Below are 21,262 nucleotides of genomic sequence, written 5' to 3' on the forward strand. Positions count from 1 at the left end.
ATCGCAGTTTTTCTCTCAGATTAAGCCATGTTGGATGAATGGGGTGACCAAGGCCCTGGCTTAACATAGCTTCTAAGGTGCTAAGTTCAAATCGCACAGAATCAGAAACTCAGGGCTTCTAATTCTCTTCTTTACTGTTGTAATTTCCAAGAGAATATCATGAGAGCGCGTGGTATTTTTTTTTTTATCAGTTGGGATACTTTTATTTGGAAATAACAGAAAATGTAACTCAGAGTTGTTTAAACCAACAATCTCAGTTCATATATTTGTGAAAAAGATACAGGTTGGTTAAGACTTGTTCTGGGTCAGGCATCAGGGCTTTCTATTACTTTAATCTTCTCAGCTCTGTTCTTTTCTGTAAACCTTTAGATTGGTCACAGATGATAGTATCACCTGCTATTTTGCTCACAGCCAAAGGGAGAAAGCTTCTGCCTCATTTTTAGTGTTATGTAGTCCTAGCTCTCCCAAAATGCATAAGATTCTTGACCTCTAGTAGCTATTCAAGACAGAGGCTAAAACAGGACAATAAGGAATATACCTGACCCCCTTAAATGGGCTATTTTGCTTCCAGTGACAAGCAACAGGTTACACTGGGGAAACAGCAAGAATATGGGCAGAGAATTTTGTGGCACAAGTGCACAGGGACAGCCAAAAACGGAGAGAGCAGCAGAAACATTGAGAGAAACTTTCCAGCCAAAACCGGTTTGGCTCAGTGGTAGAGCGTCGGTCTGCGGACTGAGAGGTCCCAGGTTCGATTCTAGTCAGGGGGCATGTACATTGGTTTGCAGGCACATCCCCGGTAGGGAGTGTGCAAGAGGCAGCTGGTCGATGATTCTCTCTCATCAACCTTTCTAGCTCTCTATCTCTCTCCCTTCCTGTCTGTAAAAAAAATCAATAAAATATATTTTTAAAAAAACCAAAAAACTTTCCAGCACTTCAGTCGCCATGCTAAGCACCAGGTAACATTAGAAAAATAACATGAGGTGTTGGACTGAAGGTAACTATTCCAACAGCAGAATCCAATTCCAACCTTATTCCTGACCGGGTTTGTTCAACACCCCCCCCCCCCCCCCAACATCCTAGCACAGCAGGTGTGCCTCTTTCCAGGGAAATATACTATTTACTTCACTCTCTGCTTTTTGATAGATGTCATCTGGCATTCAATAAAAAATATTACAAGATAAAGAATGAACAACCATCTGCTAAGAGACATTAATCAATAAAACACACTTTAGAAAGAACCATATTTTTGAAAGGTCAGAGAATGTTATGTGCCTGGCTGATGTGATAAATGTTGACGTGAAAAGGGTGAACAATATTCATGAACAGATGGGGGATTTCAGTGGAAATTAATCGAATGGGAAGTGCTAAAAAAGAAAATGTTAGCACAAAGGATGCTTCCTTTTGTTCTTCGACGCCCCCTGGTGGTCAGCACATGTCATAACGAGCGATCAAACTCCCAGTGTCCCAGTCGAACTCCAGAGGGGACCCTTTGCCTATTAGCCATATATATAGACTAGAGGCCCGGTGCATGGATTCATGCAAGGGTGGGATCCCTCTAGGTGGCCTGTAGGGATTGGGCTGAAACCTGCAGTCCAACGCTGCCTGCAGTTCCTACCTGCCGCTCCCGCTCATCCTGGCCCCACTGTGCCTGCCCCAGGCTCACACCCAATCAGGCCCCATTGGGAGAGACTAGCGCTGCTGTTGTAGCAGCACTCGCCAGCCCTGAGCCCTGCGTCTGGTGCCCTTCCAAGCGGAGTGGTCTGTGGAATTGGGCTGAAACCAGCTCTCTGACATCCCCGATTGTAAGAGGGCACAGGCCAGGCTGAGGGACCTCACTGGTGCACTATCGGGCCAGGGAGGGTCTGCAGGAGGGCTCCAAGGTGTTTCCGCCCATCTCTCTCAGTCCTGATCAGCCAAACCCCAGAAGCAACCTACCAGTAAGGGCATCTGCCCCCTGGTGGTCAGTGCATGTCATAGTGAGCAACCTTAGCATATCATTAGCATGTTACACTTTGATTGGTTGTTTGGTTGTTCTGCCATTCAGTCTATTTGCATATTACCCGTTTATTATATAGGAGGATATCCAAAGTATGTAATGATATGTCTGAAGCCGAACCCAAATTAAAAAACAATTCAGGATATTATATATGCACACATCACAATATTTTCTTAAAATTACCTGCAATGGAGGTGCTTTTGCTTGACATAACTAATATATTTTTTTAATTCAAGATTTTTCTCTATTTCAGCCTAATCAATGTTTGTATTGCCATTTTGTAAATTTTTAGCATATCTGAATGAAGAATTTCATTCAGCAAAACATGTCAAGAAATATTAGCTGCCTTTGGATTAGAGGAGGTAAAGGAATTAAACACTATTCTAAACTCCCCCTCCCTCCCTCCACTCCCGGCTTGCACAGTTTGGACCCTGAAGATTGAGACTTCCTACATGCTTAGCTACGTTCCTACACAGCTGTCATTACCAAATCTTCGCTTTTTTTTTCCTTTATGTGGCCGCATTTTTTAAAATCCGCAATTATTTTTCTCATAAGCTTTAAGAAATGAATAAAGCAAAAAAGAACCTAACAGTTAAGCGCCAGATAGGGGACTCAATAGGAATCCTCTCTAACTCAAAACGAGCCAACCGGTAGGAAGAGCGGTCCTGCGAGCTGCATTCTGGGAAACGTAGTTCGGGGGGGCTTGTGGAAACGAGGCGCTTCCTCTCGGGGCTTCTGGGAAGTGTAGTTCGGGAGCGGTGTGCAGCCGGAGGTACTTCCGCTCTCGGGAGGCGAGGTTGGGGCAGGGATTCTGGCAGTTAGGTGAGTTAACTCCGCGTCCGGGCGCTCTCTCGGAAGCTTCTTTGCCTTGGCGCGGGGAGAGCGGGGACTCGGTCTTCCCTCCCGAGGAAGGGAGGCCGCGGCCAGCGGCGGAGGGCGGGCGTGGAGGCGGCGGCGGGGAGCATCCGCTCAGCTGCGCCTCCCGAGCCGGGGGCGGGCGTGCGTGGTCCTTGGAGTTTGAGGGTCTCCCGCTCTCTGCTCCCCCAGGTCCTTCCTGCAGGGCCCGCCCAGCCGGCTCTCCTCCTCCTCCTCTCGGTGAAAAATTGGGCCAGTTCCTTGATCTCTCCTTGCCTCAGTTTCCTAACGGCAAAAAAAGGGTTACTTCTTCCCAAAGGTAACCCAATGGACCCTTTCTAGGCTCTTGTGTAGGAAGGAGAGTGAGCTTCAGCCGGTCCTGGAGCAGGTCCTCTGTGGAGACAGTGGTGCGATTGGAGACAAATAGTGTTAACAACATGCATCTGCTTGCAAGGAAACCGTTGAGACCTGTGGGAATTAAGTGAGGTTGTCTATAAGAAGCTTAAACATAGTGTGTCGGGCATGGTAAACTGTTGGCCGCTAACCGTACATTGGATTGTAAAACTCAGAAAGGCGCCCTGCCCTCCGGGAGACGCTGTGAGCCCGGGATGGAGCGGCGCGCACCGAGGATGCCTGGATGGGGGCTGCTGTCTCTGCACCTGGACCCTTTCTAGGCTCGGGTTTAGGAAGGAGAGTGAGCTTCAGCCGGTCCTGGAGCAGGTCCTCTGTGGAGACAGTGATGCGATTGGAGAGAAAAATAGTGTTAACAACATGCATCTGGATTGCAAGGAAGCAGTTGTGGCCTCGGCTTTGCAGAGTGCCTCACCCACCACACGTGCGTCGGGACCTTAAGTGTGCCGGGTTGTGTAATACAGTGTTTCCCAACCTTCTCTCATGATGAGAATCACCTGGTGGAGTTGTTAAAACACAGATTCCTGAATCCTAACTAAGAAGTGCTAAACTAGAATTTTTGGGAACATATAGGTAAAATTGTATACTTAACCAGTGCTCTAAGACAGATTTTATATACAGAGCACTAAGTTAGGTATGCAATTTTACCTATATGTTCTCAGAAATTCTAGTTTAGCACTTCTTAGTTGGGATTTAGGAATCTGTGTTTTAACAACTCCACCAGGTGATTCTCATCATGAGAGAAGTTTGGGAAACACTGATTTAAATGCAACAGGATTCATTAGGCTTGGGTTTTTATTAGCCATTATTTACCTTCTTGCATATGGGAGAAGAAACTCTGTCTAGACTCTTCCAGCTTCTTAACATTTGCAAGTAATTATACCTGTTAGGAGGAGAAAATCCGTGGCAATTTAACTGTCGTTACTAACAGAAGGAATTATCTGTGAGACAACCAGTCAGAATTAGATTTTTTTCCAAGGGTAATGATAACTCATGGGACAGAACAATCATATCTCTCTCTCTCTCTCTCTCTCTCTCTTTTAATATATTTTATTGATTTCTTTACAGAGAGGAAGAGAAAGGGATAGAGAGCTAGAAACATCAATGAGAGAGAAACATCGACCAGCTGCCTCCTGCACACCCCTTACTGGGAATGTGCCCACAACCAAGGTACATGCCCTTGACTGGAATCGAACCTGAGACCTTTCGGTCCACAGGCCGACGCTCTATCCACTGAGCCAAACCGGTTTCGGTAGAACAATCATCTCTGAATTCTGGGTTTCTTAAAAGAATTATTTTCTGGAAAGTCACACTCTCTCCCTTTTTTTTTTAAAAAAAAAAAAAAATCACATTCTCAAGGACAATTTTTTGAATCCTAAACTACTTGTCTTTAGCTGCAAGAAACAGGGAATACTGGCGTTAGTATCATCCCCACTTACAGAGAGACAAATGACTTGCTCAAGATTGACACTGCTGATGAGTAGAAAGTGATACTCAGACATGCCAGGATTTGAACCCAGGCGTTTGGGCCCCATTAAGTGATGCTGCCTGCCTGCCTTGCATTTCCTCTGATACCCAGGTTCAGGGACACTCTGGAAGCGACCAGACGCACTTGGGGTGGGACTGTTTTGAGTAGATAATGTTGATGGACAGTGGCAGCTGGCTGGGGCCCCGGGAAGCTGGAGTCCCGCCCCTTTTCCCATTAAGCTTCCGGGTCACGGCCTGTGCCTCGAGAAGGACTGTGAGGTGCCCTGTGGACTGCCAGCATCCCTAGCACCTCTCTCATGTCTTCCCTTCCCGGTTTTGCCTTCCCAGAATTCTGCCTTTCCTCAAACGGAAGAGGAGAAAAATGATCAAGTTCCAGGTGAGTTGGGTATGCCTTTCTCTTTCTTTCTTTCTTTCTTTCTTTCTTTCTTTCTTTCTTTCTTTCTTCCTTCCTTCCTTCCTTCCTTCCTTCCTTCCTTCCTTCCTTCCTTCCTTCCTTCCTTCCTTCCTTCCTTCCTTCCTTCCTTTCTTTCTCTTTCTTTCTTTCTTTCTTTCTTTCTTTCTTTCTTTCTTTCTTTCTTTTTCTTTTAATATGTTTTATTGATTTTTTTACAGAGAGGAAGGGAGAGAGATAGAGAGTTAGAAACATCAGTGAGAGAGAGTCATCGATCAGCTGCCTCCTGCACACACCCCCCCCCCCCCACTGGGGATGTGCCCACAACTAAGGCACACGCCCCCGACTGGAATCGAACCTGGGACCCTTAAGTCTGCAGGCCACGCTCTATCCACTGAGCCACACCGGTTTTGGCTGCCTTTCTGTTTCTTAAAATGACATCTCATTTCACAAGGTTGGATACATATTTCTGCCTGGGAAGCTTAAAAGGGAACCAAAGGCACTTGACAAGTTGTTGTATGCCAGGCTCTTGCTTTTTGCTTATTTCCAAACTAGAGGCCTGGTGAACGAAATTCGTGTATGGGGGTATGTGTGTCCCCCAGCCCAGCCTGCACCCTCTCCAATCTGGGACCCCTCGAGGGATGTCGGACTGCCCGTTTAGGATCAGGGCTAAACGGACAGTTGGATATCCCTCTCCCAACTGCTTGCCTGCCTGCCTGCCTTCCTTCCTTCCTGATTGCCCCTAATCCCTTCTGCCTGCTAGCCTGATCACCCCCTAACCACTCCCCTGCCAACCTGATTGATGCCTAACTGCTCCCCTGACAGCCTGTTTGCCCCTAGCTGACCTCCCCTGCAGGTCTGGTCACCCCTAACTGTCCACTGTCCTCCCTTGCAGACATGGTCCCTCCCAACTGCCATCTTGTGTCCACTTGGGGGCAGAATCTTTGATAACATAGGGGCAGCTATCTTGATCTTGGGTGTTGGAGTAATGGTCAGTCTACATATTACTCTTTTATTAGATAGGATAGAGGCCTGGTGCACAGGTGGGGACCAGCTGGTTTTCCCTGAAGGGTGTCCTGGATCAGAGTGGGGTTCCTTTGGGCGTGGGGCAGCCTGGGCGAGGGGCCTGTGGTGGTTTGTAGGCCATCCACGCCCCCTGGTGAACCAAGCGAATGCCCTGGTATCTGGGATTTATTTATGTTCTACATTTGAAACTTTGTAATCTTGAGCAGAGCCAAGCCTCCTGCACATTCTGTGACTGCAGCCATTTTTGGGGGGTTTATTTTTCTTCTGTAATTGAAACTCTGTAGCCTTGAGTGGAGGCCAAGGCAGGCCAGGGCTGCAGAAGCTTGGCTTCCTCCATCGCTGGGGGCAACTCTAGCCTCCTGCTCTCTCCAGGTCCGTGGCTGTCGCCATTTTTGTTGGGATTTATTTATCTTCTATAATTGAAACTTTGTAGCTCTTCTTGTTTGAAAACAACTAAAATTCTTTGCTCTGAGTTCAGTATTATCTGGACTTGGTTGCATCAAGCCATTCTCAAAACATTTTTTCCCACAAAATGTGAGGCACCATATATCAGAAAACAGTCCCTACTACTTTAAGGAGAGAAAAAAAAAAAATGAATTCTCAGACCTCCTGTTTAGGAAGAAAGGTTTTATGTTGGAAAACTGTCATTGCAAACAACTTTAAAATGGTAAAGTTTATAAACCACAAAAATAGAGGGGAAATATTAGGTGCAGACTAAAAGAGGCTACATAGTAAACCTGACAAGCTCAGGGGAGGACTGCATGGCAGACTTAACAATCCAGAGACTGAAAGGAACCACAGAGGATGGTCTCCCTAAAATTAAGGCCTTTTAACTAAAAGCAGTTTATGGCAGGTAGTCATGTCCTACGCTAGAATCTCCAAAAGACAGTCTTTACCTTAAATGAGCCTGTCTCCTGTCCTTTTGCATCTGCGATAACACACTCTGCAATGTCAAAGTGATTTCCTTTTCCAGACCTCTCAAAGCACAAACTTTAATTCTGAGTTAAACCACGTATGCATTATCGTTAAGTGTCTGTTGTTTTTTTCATTGACATGTTAGCATATTTTAAAGACGTACATCCTTGGTCTAGCACCACCAGGGACTTGCCAGGCCTTTATTCTGTGGAATAGCTGTGTAAGGATATACATAGTCTTGTTCGCATTTTATTTATTATTTATTTATTTATTTATTTATTTATTTAATATATTTTGTTGATATTTTACAGAGAGGAAGGGAGAGGGATAGAGAGTTAGAAACATCGATCAGCTGCCTCCTGATGGTACTGCCCTGGGAGAGAAGGAGATGGCACCATTACATACTGTGGGATCTAAATTAACTCAGTTTCCTACAGTATCTGGCACTGTCAGTCTGATTGTAAGACGTGTGCATGCCATGATTTAACAGTGACTGTTCTAGAGGCTTTATTTATTTATAATTGATTTGAGAGAGAGAGAGAGAGAGAGATAACTTGCTGTTCCACTTCTTTATGCACTCATTGATTGATTCTTGTATGTGCCTTGACCAGGGATTGAACCTGCAACCTTGGGTTTTTGGGACGATGCTATAATCCCGTGGTTGACAAACTACACCTCGCGAGCCACATGCGGCTCTTTGGCCCCTTGAGTGTGGCTCTTCCACAAAATACCACGGCCTGGACGAGTCTCTTTTGAAGAAGTGGCTTTAGAAGAAGTTTAAGTTTAAAAACTGTGGCTCTCCAAAGACATTTCAATCGTTGTCCTGTTGCTTTTTGGCTCTGGTGTCTAATGAGTTTGCCGACCACGGCTCTAACCAACTGAGCTACCAGCCCGGGCTCCAGAGGCTTCATTTAACAACACAGAGGGCGCCGTGTGAAATGTGCACAAGGTTTTCCATGTGTCTCTTCGTTTCCTCCTCTCCCTCCCTTCACGGGTGATTGTGGAAGGGGAGGAGGAGAAACTACAAAAATGAGGTATTCGGGTCCCTTAGAGTCACCTTCTCAGGGCTGCCCTCCCCCAGATGTGAAACAGAGGTTTCCTGTGTTCGGGGCCGTAGGAGGCGGTGACCTTCCAGGACGTGGCTGTGGTCTTCACGGAGGAGGAGCTGGGGCTGCTGGACGCTGCCCAGAGGAAGCTGTACCGGGACGTGACGCTGGAGAACTTCCGGAACCTGGTCTCCGTGGGTGAGGACGGGCCCTGTGCAGTGTGGCTTCGTCCATTGAGCTGGGTTTCTCCATTGGCACTGTTGCCATGTGGGCAGATAACTATGGTGGGGACCATCCTGTGCATTTTATTTTTAAAAAATATATTTTATTGATTTTTTACAGAGAGAAAGGGAGAGGGATAGAGAGCTAGAAACATCGATGAGAGAATCATTGATCAGCTGCCTCTTGCACACCCCCCACTGGGGATGTGCCCGCAACCAAGGTACATGCCCTTGCCCGGAATCGAACCTGGGACCCGTCAGTCCCCAGGCCGACACTCTATCCACTGAGCCAAACCGGTCCCGGCTGTCCTGTGCATTTCAGGCTGTTTGCTGGCATCCCTGGCCCCTGCCCACGGCGTCATGGCCTCAGGGCCCGTGGAGACCAGTTTCCCAGTCTCTCTGGAACGTGGGGACAGGAGGTTTCCAGTCTTTGTTCCAAGGCAAACACTTGTCTTTTGTAAATTAACTGTAAATGGCCAGTTAGCTTGTCTGTACCTGGCTCTTATTTCACATACCTTTTTAAAAAATCCTTACCAGAGGATATGTTTTTATTGATTTTGGAGAGAGAAGAAGCAAGAGGGAGAGAGAGGAGAGAAACATCGGTCGCACCCTCCCCACCCCCGCATACACAATCCAATCCGTATAGGATGACCTCCACCAGCCAGAGCTCATAGATCTTTCATTAAACCTGTGGGTAATGACCCATGGGTGAGTCATTAAATTAATTTAGTAAGTGGCATCAAAATGTTTGATTAACACTGTTTTGGAAGAGGGATAGAGCCTTTTATCACAGGATTAGAACCCTAGTTTTTTATTTTTTTTAGTGCTTTGTACCTTTAACGTCCCACTTAACTCTTACCTCTCACAGGACTCTGGTCCTCTAAGCCAGCTGTGGTCTCCCTGTTGGAGAGAGAGGAGGAGCTCTGGGTGACGGAGATGCACACGCAGAGGGGTGGGCGTTCCGCGGAGAACTGTGCGGCCAGAGCCCTCGAAGGTAAGAGCTGTTAGTCCATCTCTCCTCTGGGTGCTTCGTTCTCCACAGCGACCGGACAGACCCTGTGACTGGTGTTTTCAAACCACAGAAGGTAGCGCAGTCGGTTAGAGCATCGTCCGGAAACACCATGGCTGCAGGTTCAATCCCAGGTCCGGGCATATATAAGAATCAACCAATGAATGACTAAATGAGTGGAATAACAAGTTGATGTCTCTCTCTGTCTCTGTGTCTCTCTCAAGTCAATCAATAACAAACAAACATCAGTCACAGTATGTCTCTCCTCTCTCCACAGCCTCCCCGGCTGTCCATCTCCCTCAGGACAATAGCCAGAGTATTGGAGGGCAGGAAGGCCCTGTGGTGTCGGCCCGTTCACCTGGCTGTGCCACTGTGCATCTTTCTCCTTTCATTTCCCTCCCCCAAGGCTGCCAGCTTTACCTGTTCCTGATATCTGGCGATTGTGCTTCTGCATCAGGATCTTTTACTTTCTGTTCTCTGGCTGGGATGCCGCTTTCCTATAAAACCCCAACCTCTCCCTTACTCCTTCACGTCTGCTCAGAAGCCATTTCACCAAGTCCTTCTGTGACTGCTCCACTGGCCGTGGCCGACCGGCCGGTGTGACCACGTTGGCTGAGTGTCGTCCTGACCGTTCGATTCCCAGTCAGGGCACGTAGCCCAGGTGTTGGCTCCATCCCCAGGCTGGGAAGCAACCTGTTGTGTCTCTCACACCGACGTTTCTCTCTCTCCCTCTCCCTGTCTCTCAAATCAGTAAAAATATATTTTAAAAATAAAATACTGTCTTCCCTTTACTCTCCACATCTTTAACTCGCATTAATTTGAGTTTAAGCATTAAAACATTACCATACCTGTGTGTGTGTGTGTGTGTGTGTGTGTGTGTGGTGCTAAAATATACATAACATAAAATTTATCATTTTAAGTGTACAGTTCAATAGTATTAAGTGCATTGATATTGTTATGTAGAACTTTCCCCCAAATGGAATCACTGTACTCATTAAACAGTGACTCCCCATTCTCCCTCCTCCCTGTCCCAGTAACCACTGGTCTACTTTCCTTCTTTCTTCATATATTTGACTATCCCAAGTACCTCATTATAAGAGGAATCATATAGTATTTGTACTTTAAAAAAATATATTTTAATGATTTTTTACAGAGAAGAAGGGAGAGGGATAGTCAGAAATATCGATGAGAAACATCGATCAGCTGCCTCCTGCACGCCCCCTACTGGGGATGTGCCCTCAACCAAGGTACATGCCCTTGACCGGAATCAAACCCGGGACCCTTCAGTCCTCAGGCCGATGCTCTATTCACTGAGCCAAACCGGTTTTGGCTGAAATTGTTTTCTTAATTTCCTTCTGGTTATTATGAATAATGTTGCTGTAAGTAAGGGTGTTCAAATTCCTGCTTTCCTTTCTTTTGTGTATATACCCAGAGTAGTATTGCTGGGTCATATGGTAATTCTATTTTTAGATTTTGAGGAACCTCCATTCTGTTTTCCACAGTAGGTTAGGACTTACCTTCCCACCAGCAATGCACAAGGGTTCCAGTTTGCCACATCCTCACCAATACCAGTCTCTTCTTCCCCTTCTCCCCCTCGCCTTTTTGTGTATAGTAGCCATCTTAATGGGTGTGAAGTGGTAACTCGTTGTTTTGTTTTTCATTTATTTAATGATTAGTGATGTTGAGCATCTTTTCATGTGTCTATTGCTCATTAGCATATCTTTAGGGAAATGTCTATTCAAGTCTGGTGCTCGTTTTTTTTCCAATTACAATTTACACGCAATATTATTTTGTATTAGTTTCAGGTGTATGGCATGGTGGTCAGACAGTCATACATTTCACAAAGAATTCCCCCATATATTTTGCTCATTTTTGAATCAGGATTTTTTTTTAATTTTACTTTTTATTATTTTTTAAATATATCTTTATTGATTTCAGGGAGGAAGGGAAGAAGGGGGGAGAGAGAGAAAGAGAAACATCAATGATGAGAGATAGTCATTGATCAGTTGCCTCCTGCACGCCCCCCACTGGGGATTGAGCCTGCAACTTGGGCATGTGCCCTGCCCGGGAATCGAACCGTGACCTCCTGGTTCATAGGTTGATGCTCAGCCCTGAGCCATGCTGGGAAGGCAGGATGTATTTTTGTTGTGGGTGAGTTTTAGGAGTTCTCTGTATCCTGAATATTAATCCCATAGCAGGTACATGATTTGCAAGTATTTTTCTCTCATTCTGTTTGTGGCCTTGTTACTCTCTTTATAGGCCTTGTTGCTCTTTGGATGCATAAAAGTTCATTTTCATGAAGGCTAGTTTATGTTTTTCTTTTGTTGCCTGTGCCTTTGGTGCATATTTAAGAATGCATTGCCAAATCCATTGTTGTGAGGTTTTTGCTCTGTTTTCTTCTAAGAGTTTTACAGTGGTTTTTTTTTTTTCAGTTTGTTATTTCCCCCCCATATATATATATATATATATATATATATATATATATATATATATATATATATTGACTCAGAGAGGAAGGGAGAGGGAGAGGGAGAGAGAGAGAAACATCAGTGATAAATGAGAACCATCACTCGGCTGCCTTCACGCCCCCCATTCGGGACCCAGCCCACAACCTGGGCATGTGCCCTGACCGGGAATTGAACCATGATCTCCTGGTTCATAGGTCCACACTCAACCACTGAGCCATGCCTGCCAGGTGAGTTTCATAGTTTTAGCTCTGTGTTTAGGTCATTGATGCATTTTGTTCTAATATTTGCTTTAAAAATAAAAATAAAAAAAAAATAATAAAATATATATATATATATATATATATATGTATTGATTTCAGAGAGGAAGGGAGAGGGAGAGATAGAAACATCAATGATGAGAACCACTGATTGGCTGCCTCCTGCACGGCCCCCACTGGGGACCAAACCTGCAACTTGGGCATGTTCCTTTGACTGGAATCAAACCCGGGACCCTTCAGTCCGCTGGCTGCCACTCTGTCCACTGAGCCAAACCAACCGGGGCTGAGATGAATGTAGTGTAAGGAAGGGTCCAACTTCATTCTTTTTTTTTTTCTTTTTCTTTTTTTTTTTTTTTAAATATTTTTATTTCAGAGAGGAAGGGAGAGGGTGAGAGACCAATGATGAGAGAGAATCTTTGATTGTCTGCCTCCTCCACGCCCCCTGTTGGGGATTAAACATGCAACCTGGCATATGCCCTCACCAGGAATTGAATCGTGACCTCTGGGTTCATAGGTCACCACTGAGCCATGCAGGCTGGGCCCTGTACATTATTCTTCCTTTTAATTAGTCTATCCTTCACTTCTGACTGGCGCTTTTTTATGCTGTTGAGGTTCTCACTGGGTTTTGAATTCTGCATCTAGTAGATTGCTTGTCTCCATTTTGTTTCGTTCTCTTTCTAGAGTTGTAGTCTCTCTCTCATTTGGGACATGTTGCTTTGTCTCCTCATTTTGGCAGCCTTCCTGTCTTTGTTTCTGTGTGTTAGACAGAGCTGCTGCGTTTAGCTCACTTGGTTGAGTGGCCTATGTGTTAGGTGTTCTGAAGAGTCCAATGGAACAGCTGCCTCAATTGCCCAAGGTAGGCCCTTGCGGTGTGCCCACAACGTGAGGTGTGTGCACCTTCCTCTTGTAGTTGAGTCTTGGTTACTGTTGGCACATCAGTTGGAAGTGTTTACCCCCAGGCTGATCAGCTGCAAAGACTGGCTGCAACCACTGATCTTTGTACCTCCGACCTCAGATCTCCAAGGAGTATCAGCTATGCAGGGTCCCCCCATAGAGCAGGACTGACTGAGCAGGGATCTCGTGCTGCATCACCCCCTGGAGCGTGTTGCTTGTGGAGGTGGTGGAGTGGGGACGCATGCCCTTCCTACCAGTCTCGATGTGGCTTCTTCTTTAGTTCCCTCGTTGTAGTACTTCCATTTAGCCAGATTCAGGTGGTTCTGAATGATGGTTGTTCTGTCCTTTAAATTTTGATGTGGTTGTGGGAGGGGGTGAGTACAGCATTTATTTGTGCCACCATCTTGACCGGAAGTCACACACACTGTTTTTTATACTGTATTTTTACTGTACCTTGTCTGTGTTTAGATACACGTATGCTTACCGTTGTATTATAATCACCTACACTGTTTAGTACAAGAACATGCTGTGCAGGTTAGTTGCGTAGGAGCAGTAGGCTGTATCATATAGCCTCGCTAGATTTCTGTAAGTGCACTCTACGATGTCTGTATAATGACATTACCCATATCTCAAAATGTATCCCTTTTAAGTGTGTGTTTGTCTTGGAGACCTGTGGTGTGTATAAATGTCCCTTTAAGTACTCTTTTAGTCGCAAGTCACAAATGCATTATCATTTAGTTCAGAATGCCCTTTAGAATGTCTCTTGGTTTTGTGGTGCAGTTTATTTAGTAGTGTGTTAATTCTGATTTAACTCAGTTGTGGTTAGAACATGACTTGTATGACTTGAGTCCTTTTGCAATTGTTACAACTCGTTTCATGACCCAGAATACGGTATCTTTTGGAATAGGTTCCATGAGCACCTGAGGAGTTTTCTGATGTTGGTTGATGGTACTGTTCAAGTTTTCTATATTTTCACTCATTTTCTACTTATTTTGCTAGTTATTGAGAAAGTCAATTTGGACACCAACTCCAGGTGTACAGTGAAGGGCTGTCATTGAGGCATATACAATAGTTAGCAGATTTATGCAGATACTATGAATCAGTAGTTATAGCTGAAGAAGAGACTTAAAATTTATATATATATTATTGATTTTTTTACAGAGAGGAGAGAAATACAGAGTTAGAAACATCGATCAGCTGCCTCCTGCACACCCCCTACTGGGGATGTGCCTGCAACCTAGGTACATGCCCTTGACCGGAATCGAACCTGGGACCCTTCAGTCCGCAGGCTAATGCTCTATCCATTGAGCCAAACCGGTTAGGGTAAGAGGAGACTTTTAATTTACTATTTTTATAGGCAATAAAGTCAGTTTCTCCTTTTCTGAAAACTCCTTGGGATGCTTTTATGTTGCTCTGCAGCTGGCTGATATCTGCCTCTTACCCTGTTAGACCTGTTGTTCTAAATAAATCTCATCAATGCTCAGCCTGCAGTGGTACCAAATGTAACAGCATTTTAAGTGTGGCTTTTTCTCAATCGGATGCTCTCTTGTTTGCTTTGACCATTTTCAGAAACCTCAGTTATTTTTGCTGGCCTTGTGTGTTTTTTTATATTTCAGTGGGGAAGCAAGGACTTGGGCTTCCTGGCTTTCTTGCTGATGTCACTCTCTGTCCTTGGTTCTTTCAGGAGGCAGGAATGGAAATGAGATGGAGACGCTTGAGGAAGCAGGAGTCAGGTGCCTTTCTTTGGGAGAGCTTTCGTGCTGGCAAATCAGGGGACATGTTGTGAGTAAGTTAACGAAAAGCCACGTCTCCATGCTAGATGATCAAGAAAAGAGTTCTCCGTTTCCCACACAACAGACTTCCCCCAGTCAGGAGGGGACAGGAGTCTCCACTCAGGAAGACAGCTGCGAGATGAGTCTTACAGAGAATCATCCCAGCATTGATGAGAGTCAAGCATTTACAACAGGGAGAGACCAGGATTCTTGGAGTCACATATATCTGAACGAGACACGGAATTACCAGAGAAGTTGTAAGCAGATGCCAATGAGAAACAAGTTATGTGTGTTTGCTCCACGTGCTAACATCTTCAGTTGTCGTTCACGCCATCACGATGACGACAGAATACACAAGAGAGAGAAAGCTCCCAGCAATGAAGGTTGTAGTGAAGACATCTCAACTGTATCATCTCTTGCCCAGCTCGGTATAATCCACATGGGACAGAAGACCCACCAGGGCAGTGAACGTGGAAAAGGATTCAGTGATAGCTCCAGACTCGGAGTTCATCAGCAGGCACACGTGGCAAAGGCCCGTAACTGTGGTGCCCGTGAGGATGCCAGTTACAGCTCAGCCATTCCCCTTCCACAGTACGTTCACGCGAGAAAAAAACGCTACTGGTGCCACGAGTGCGGGAAGTGCTTCAGTCAGAGCTCGAACCTGCAAACCCATCAGCGGGTCCACACGGGGGAGAAGCCCTATTCCTGCGCAGAGTGTGGGAAGAGCTTCAATCAGACCTCACACCTTTACGCTCACTTGCCTGTTCACACCGGGGAGAAGCCCTACAGGTGTGAGAGCTGTGGGAAGGGCTTCAGTCGCAGCACAGATCTTAACATTCACTGCAGAGTCCACACCGGGGAGAAGCCTTACAAATGCGAGATATGCGGAAAGGGCTTCACCCAGCGGTCACACCTCCAGGCCCACGAGAGAATCCACACCGGAGAGAAGCCGTATAAGTGTGCCGACTGTGGGAAGCGCTTCAGTTGTAGCTCAAATCTTCACACCCACCAGAGAGTCCACACCGAGGAGAAGCCGTACAGATGCGATGAGTGTGGGAAGTGCTTCAGTTTGAGCTTCAACCTTCACAGCCACCAGCGCGTCCACACGGGAGAGAAACCGTACAAATGTGGAGAGTGCGGGAAAGGTTTCAGTTCGGCCTCGAGCTTCCAGAGCCACCAGCGGGTTCACACGGGAGAGAAGCCGTTCCGCTGCAACGTGTGTGGGAAAGGCTTCAGCCAGAGTTCGTATTTTCAGGCCCATCAGAGAGTCCACACCGGAGAGAAGCCCTACAAGTGCGAGGTGTGTGGGAAGCGCTTCAACTGGAGTTTGAATCTTCACAATCACCAGAGGGTCCACACGGGAGAGAAGCCCTATAAATGTGAGGCGTGTGGGAAGGGCTTCAGTCAGGCTTCCAACCTTCAGGCCCATCAGAGCGTCCACACCGGGGAGAAACCCTACAAATGTGCGGCATGCCAGAAGCGATTCAGCCAGTCTTCGCACCTCCAAGCCCACCAGCGAGTCCACACGGGCGAGAAACCGTTCACGTGCGACACCTGCGGGAAGGCCTTCAGCCAGAGGTCCAACCTTCAGGTCCATCAGATCATCCACACGGGGGAGAAGCCGTTCAGGTGTGGGCAGTGTGGGAAGGCGTTCAGCTGGAGTGCCGGGCTCAGCGCCCACCAGAGGGTGCACACCGGAGAGAAGCCCTACACGTGTCAGCAGTGCGGGAAGGGCTTCAGCCAGGCCTCCCACTTCCACACACACCAGAGGGTCCACACGGGGGAGAGGCCTTACATATGTGACGTCTGCTGCAAGGGCTTCAGCCAGAGATCCCATCTCGTATATCATCAGAGAGTTCACACTGGAGGGGACCCGTAGGAATGCGAGGGGTGGCGCAGCCTTCAGTTCGAGTTCACGTCTTGAGCCCCATTAGAGAGTTTGTGTTGGAGCATGTGGAAAGCTCCTTCAGAACTCGGGAGCTTCCAGGCACAGCCTCTGCCAAGCAGCTCTGTACAATGTGCCTCAGCAGCTCGGTTGGGGGATGAATTCTTTATAAACATCAGATTCCACCTGAGAGAAAACTGGTTTTATAAAATGGGAAATGGTTACACCAGAGTTTTCACTGTCCCAGTTCCAAAGAACACAGCAGAGGGAGCTTCCATTTCACTGCCCAGAAGAGCGGGCGTAGGAGTGAGATTTTGTGCGGCACTCGAACAAAAGTATGTTTGGCAGATTTGACGGACAAATAAAATTTAAGTCAACTACAATGTGCCCTCATGTAATAGAGGTGCTTTTCACCACTACCAGTGTGTTTACCTTGTAGAACTGCTTGGCTTGTCCTAGTCCCATCAATTACTGAACAAAGTAGAGAAAACCACTATAATTAGGACAGGTATTTGAAAATTAAAGTCAGTTCCCTGCCTTAAAATCATAACAGAATATGCAGAAAGAATCATGTAATGCTGCCATCCACAATAATACAAATTAATTTCAACAAGACTTCTGAATGGCTCCCACCCACCACTCAGCCTCAGTTTTTTTGTACAGTGTATTATCTGTGTGTACAGTGTAATACTTAATCATTCGTTTGCATTTTATAGACTAAAAAGTACTGGTTTTTATTAATCTAATAACATGATACTGAATTTACACAATTAGAAACTTTGAACCCTAATTCATTAGGGTACAGTTTTACTGTAACTCTCTGAAAATGTTAAAAGTAGTTTCATGACAAAAGGCTTTAGTAAACTTGAATTGTGAATAATTGGTTTCTTCTCATTTTCACACATACTTAGGTCAAAGTGCCTGTGCATGGCTCTTTATTCATTCCAGTCTTTAAACAGCAGTCTTGTCACACTCCACCCTCATTCTTCCTGCTGAAATGGGGAGGGGGACGCAGGACAAGAAAGTTTTTAAATTTTTATTGAAATTTCACTAACAATTTAGGTAAATTGTCATTTTCACAGCATTCTGTGTTCAGTGCTTCCTCTTGGTAGAAGTGGACATTAGCTGGTCAATATGTATCAAAACACCCTTCGACCCAGCAACCTCGGTTTTGCTTAGGAGACTATAGAACAAGTTAGATCGTACACAAAGATGTTTATATTGAATTCAATAAAAAAATGATTTTTTGAGAAAAGGAAATAAGTATCTGTAAAATATTTAAATTTTGTTTGAATATTATTTTTTTATTAAATTATTACCTGTGTACATATACCATTGCCCCCCCCCCTTGTTTGAATATTATACAACCATGAAAAATGTGGTGTGATGGTGGTCTCCTCGAAGTTACAACACGCTGGACCCCTATAACTCACAGGATTTCCTGCTCAGTGTGTTCATGTCTGAGAGCGGACACATCTGAGTGATCGATGGAGATGGTGAGGGCGGGAGGCGAAGGCGCGGACAGACGCTGTGCCCAGTCTAGCAGTTGCTGAAGCCCCAGCAGACACAGTGTTGTTCAAGGATGGGGGTCAACCCCACAGGGCAAACCAGAGGGGCTGGGACAGCGATGGGGCCGGGGGAGCTGGCACACACCGAGACTGGCACAGGGACAAGATCAGAGAAGCAGTGCAGAGGGCTCCGCGTTCCACAGCCTGCTGGCACCACCAGACAGGACCTCACAAACGTGAAAACCCACCCACCCACCCCACCCCCGAGGCCTGCTGGGTAGACAAAGTGCTGAAAACTCCGTCCACGGGGTCTGTACTCCCCGTGGCTAACCCCCTGGGAAGGACAGGGCTGCGGATGTGTGACCCTCTTCCCCTGCCCGCCCCTCCCCACCCGGCAGGGAGCAGCCTGGAGGCAGCTGGTCCTCGCAGTGCGGCTCTGCCGGCGGCCCTGGCTAACGGGAAGGCAGGGTTGTCATCTAGACTGAGGTGACTATAGATTGTAAAAAGGACACCCACCTCCTCAGGGACTATGGGGCAGAGCCAACACTGCCCGCAGAGATCCCAGCAGCCCCGGGAGAGCAAAGAGGAGGAAATAAAAGCTGTGCTCAGCACCACCTCCCGGAATAGAAACTTCCTATCAGCCTCTACACGGAAGTGTAAATCCTCAGTCTTCTCTCCCACAGATGTCCAGGCAGAGAGATGTTCCAGGCACAGTGAGTAACACGGTACCTCTGCTCTGGCTGGCTCCCTCAGGGGGTTAGAGCAGTGGTCGGCAAACTCATTAACCAACAGAGCCAAATAGCAACAGCACAACGATTGAAATTCCTTTTGAGAGCCAATTTTTTAAAACTTAAACTTCTAACGCCACTTCTTCAAAATAGACTCGCCCAGGCCGTGGCATTTTGTGGAAGAGCCACACTCAAGGGGCCAAAGAGCCGCATGTGGCTCGAGAGCCGCAGTTTGCTGACCACGGGCCGTTGGAGCATTGTCTCAGTATGCCAACGCAGCAGGCTGGATTCCCGGTCAGGATGCACACGAGAACCAACCAATGAATGCGTAAATCAGTGGGACAACAAAGCAATAATTACCCGCCCCCCGCCCCATCCCATCAATCAACATATCCTCAAGTAGTGTTTACAAATAATAAAAAATACAGATTTCCAGAATACATACATAATACGTTAATCCTCACCAGAGACTGTGTTTATTGATTTTAGAGAGAAACATTGAGAAAAACATTGATATGAGAAACATGGATTGGTGAGCTATATGTGCCCTGAGCAGGGATCGAACCTGCAACCTTTTGGTGTACGGGCAACACTCCAACCAGCTGAGCTGCCCGGCCAAGGCTAGAATCTCTCTCTATATATATATTTAAATATATTTTATTGATTTTTTTACAGAGAGGAAGGGAGAGAGAGCTAGAAACATCGATGAGAAACATCGACCAGCTGCCTCTTGCACACCCCCTACCGGGGATGTCCCCGCAACCAACGTACATGCCCTTGACCGGAATCGAACCCGGGACCTTTCAGTCTGCAGACCGACGCTCTACCACTGAGCCAAACCGGTTTTGGCAGAATCTATATTTTTAAGTGAAACAACTGTATGTTGTTTACAGGGGAAGCTTTCGTGAAGACACAGGTAGGTGAGGCACAGACCCTGCCTCCTTTCCCGTTACACAGCCCACAGCCTCTTCTCCCTCATCCAGCTGACGAGGTGAATCAGAACAGAATTCCCAGCGTGACCTGCTCTCCCCACACAGGCGGCATCGCTGGAATCAGTGCTCAGGTGTGATCCTACCCTGACTGTGCTTCATTCGGTGCAAGTAGTGGCAGGCAGCCTCAGGCCCATCTATCAATACTATCAACACTGGTGCAGGTATTGATTATAAACCATCGTCTAGCACTACACCAATCATTAGTACCTGAGCTATCGTACAGAGAAATACAGTGACAGGTCTGTTAGCAAAAAATAACCTGCGCAAAATTGCTGGGTCTTCTGTTCCCCTCCATCCCAGTCTTCCTGTAGGTAAGTTACCCGATGGTGAATGGTCATATTCTGTTATTGGCTGCTTCATTTGCCTTTCCGAAGGCACGCACTCATTACAGCGGCCAGGACACCTTTGTCAGACACCATGCAAACATTAATCAAAGGACAGCTGTAGCTGTTAGAAACATGAAAATTAAAGCTGTGAGATACCACTCTCCAACCAACAGAATAGGTCAATTTAAGAATACTGGCAACATTGCCCTGGCCTGGTGGATTGGGGCATTGGATGGGGCGTCATCCTATGCACTGAAAAGCAGCCGGCACACGCCCACATGGCGGTTTCCACCCCTGGTCAGGGCATGTACGGGAGGATTGATGTTTTTCTCACATCGATGTTTCCTCCTTTCCTCCGTCCTCTCTCTAAAAAGCAAAAGAAACATATTTTTGGGTGACGATTAAGAAACAAAAATGTGTCCCAGCCGGTGTGGCTCAGTGGATGGTGCGTCGGCCTGCGGACTGAAGGGTCCCAGGTTCGATTCCCGTCAGGGGCACATACTCTGGCTGTGGGCTCGAACTCCAGTGTGGGGCGTGCAGGAGGCAGCCAATCAGTGATTCTCTCTCAGCCATTGATGTTTCTATCTCTAACTCTCCTCTGAAATCAATAAAAATATATTAAAAAAAAGAAAGAAAAATGCTGGCAATATCAAGTGCTAATGAGAAGAGGGAGAATTGCATCTCTTACAAGTTACTGGCAGGCGTGAAACTGTACAGTCGCTCCAGAAAAGAGTTTGGGAATCTTAAAAAAAAACAAAACTAAACATACAACTACCTTATGATCTGGACATCGTGCACCTGGGGATTCATCCTGTAGAAATGAAAATGCATCCACACAGAAGCCTACAGACAAATGTTCATAGCAGCTCTATTTTTAAAAAAATATATTTTATTGATTTTTTTTTACAGAGAGGAAGGGAGAGAGAGAGAGAGAGCTAGAAACGTTGATGAGAGAGAAACATCGACCAGCTGCCTCTTGCACACCCCCTACCGGGGATGTGCCCACAACCAAGGTACATGCCCTTGACCGGAATCGAACCTGGGACCTTTCAGTCCGCAGACCGATACTCT

General features: G+C 46.4%; 1 protein-coding gene across 1 annotated transcript; it reads left to right on the top strand.

Moving 5' to 3' along the window:
• Positions 1-2,751: 2,751 nt before the first annotated feature.
• Positions 2,752-19,479, top strand: ZNF235 (zinc finger protein 235). Its single transcript, XM_084860730.1, has 5 exons — positions 2,752-2,821; positions 5,081-5,129; positions 8,203-8,329; positions 9,221-9,346; positions 14,665-19,479. Exons 2-5 carry the CDS (start codon positions 5,115-5,117, stop codon positions 16,629-16,631), a joined length of 2,235 nt encoding a protein of 744 aa, XP_084716856.1. The 5' UTR covers positions 2,752-2,821; positions 5,081-5,114; the 3' UTR covers positions 16,632-19,479.
• The last annotated feature ends 1,783 nt before the right edge of the window (positions 19,480-21,262 follow it).

This window comes from Pipistrellus hanaki (genome assembly GCF_964339955.1).
Source record: "Pipistrellus hanaki genome assembly, chromosome: 15".
Lineage (NCBI taxonomy): Eukaryota > Metazoa > Chordata > Mammalia > Chiroptera > Vespertilionidae > Pipistrellus > Pipistrellus hanaki.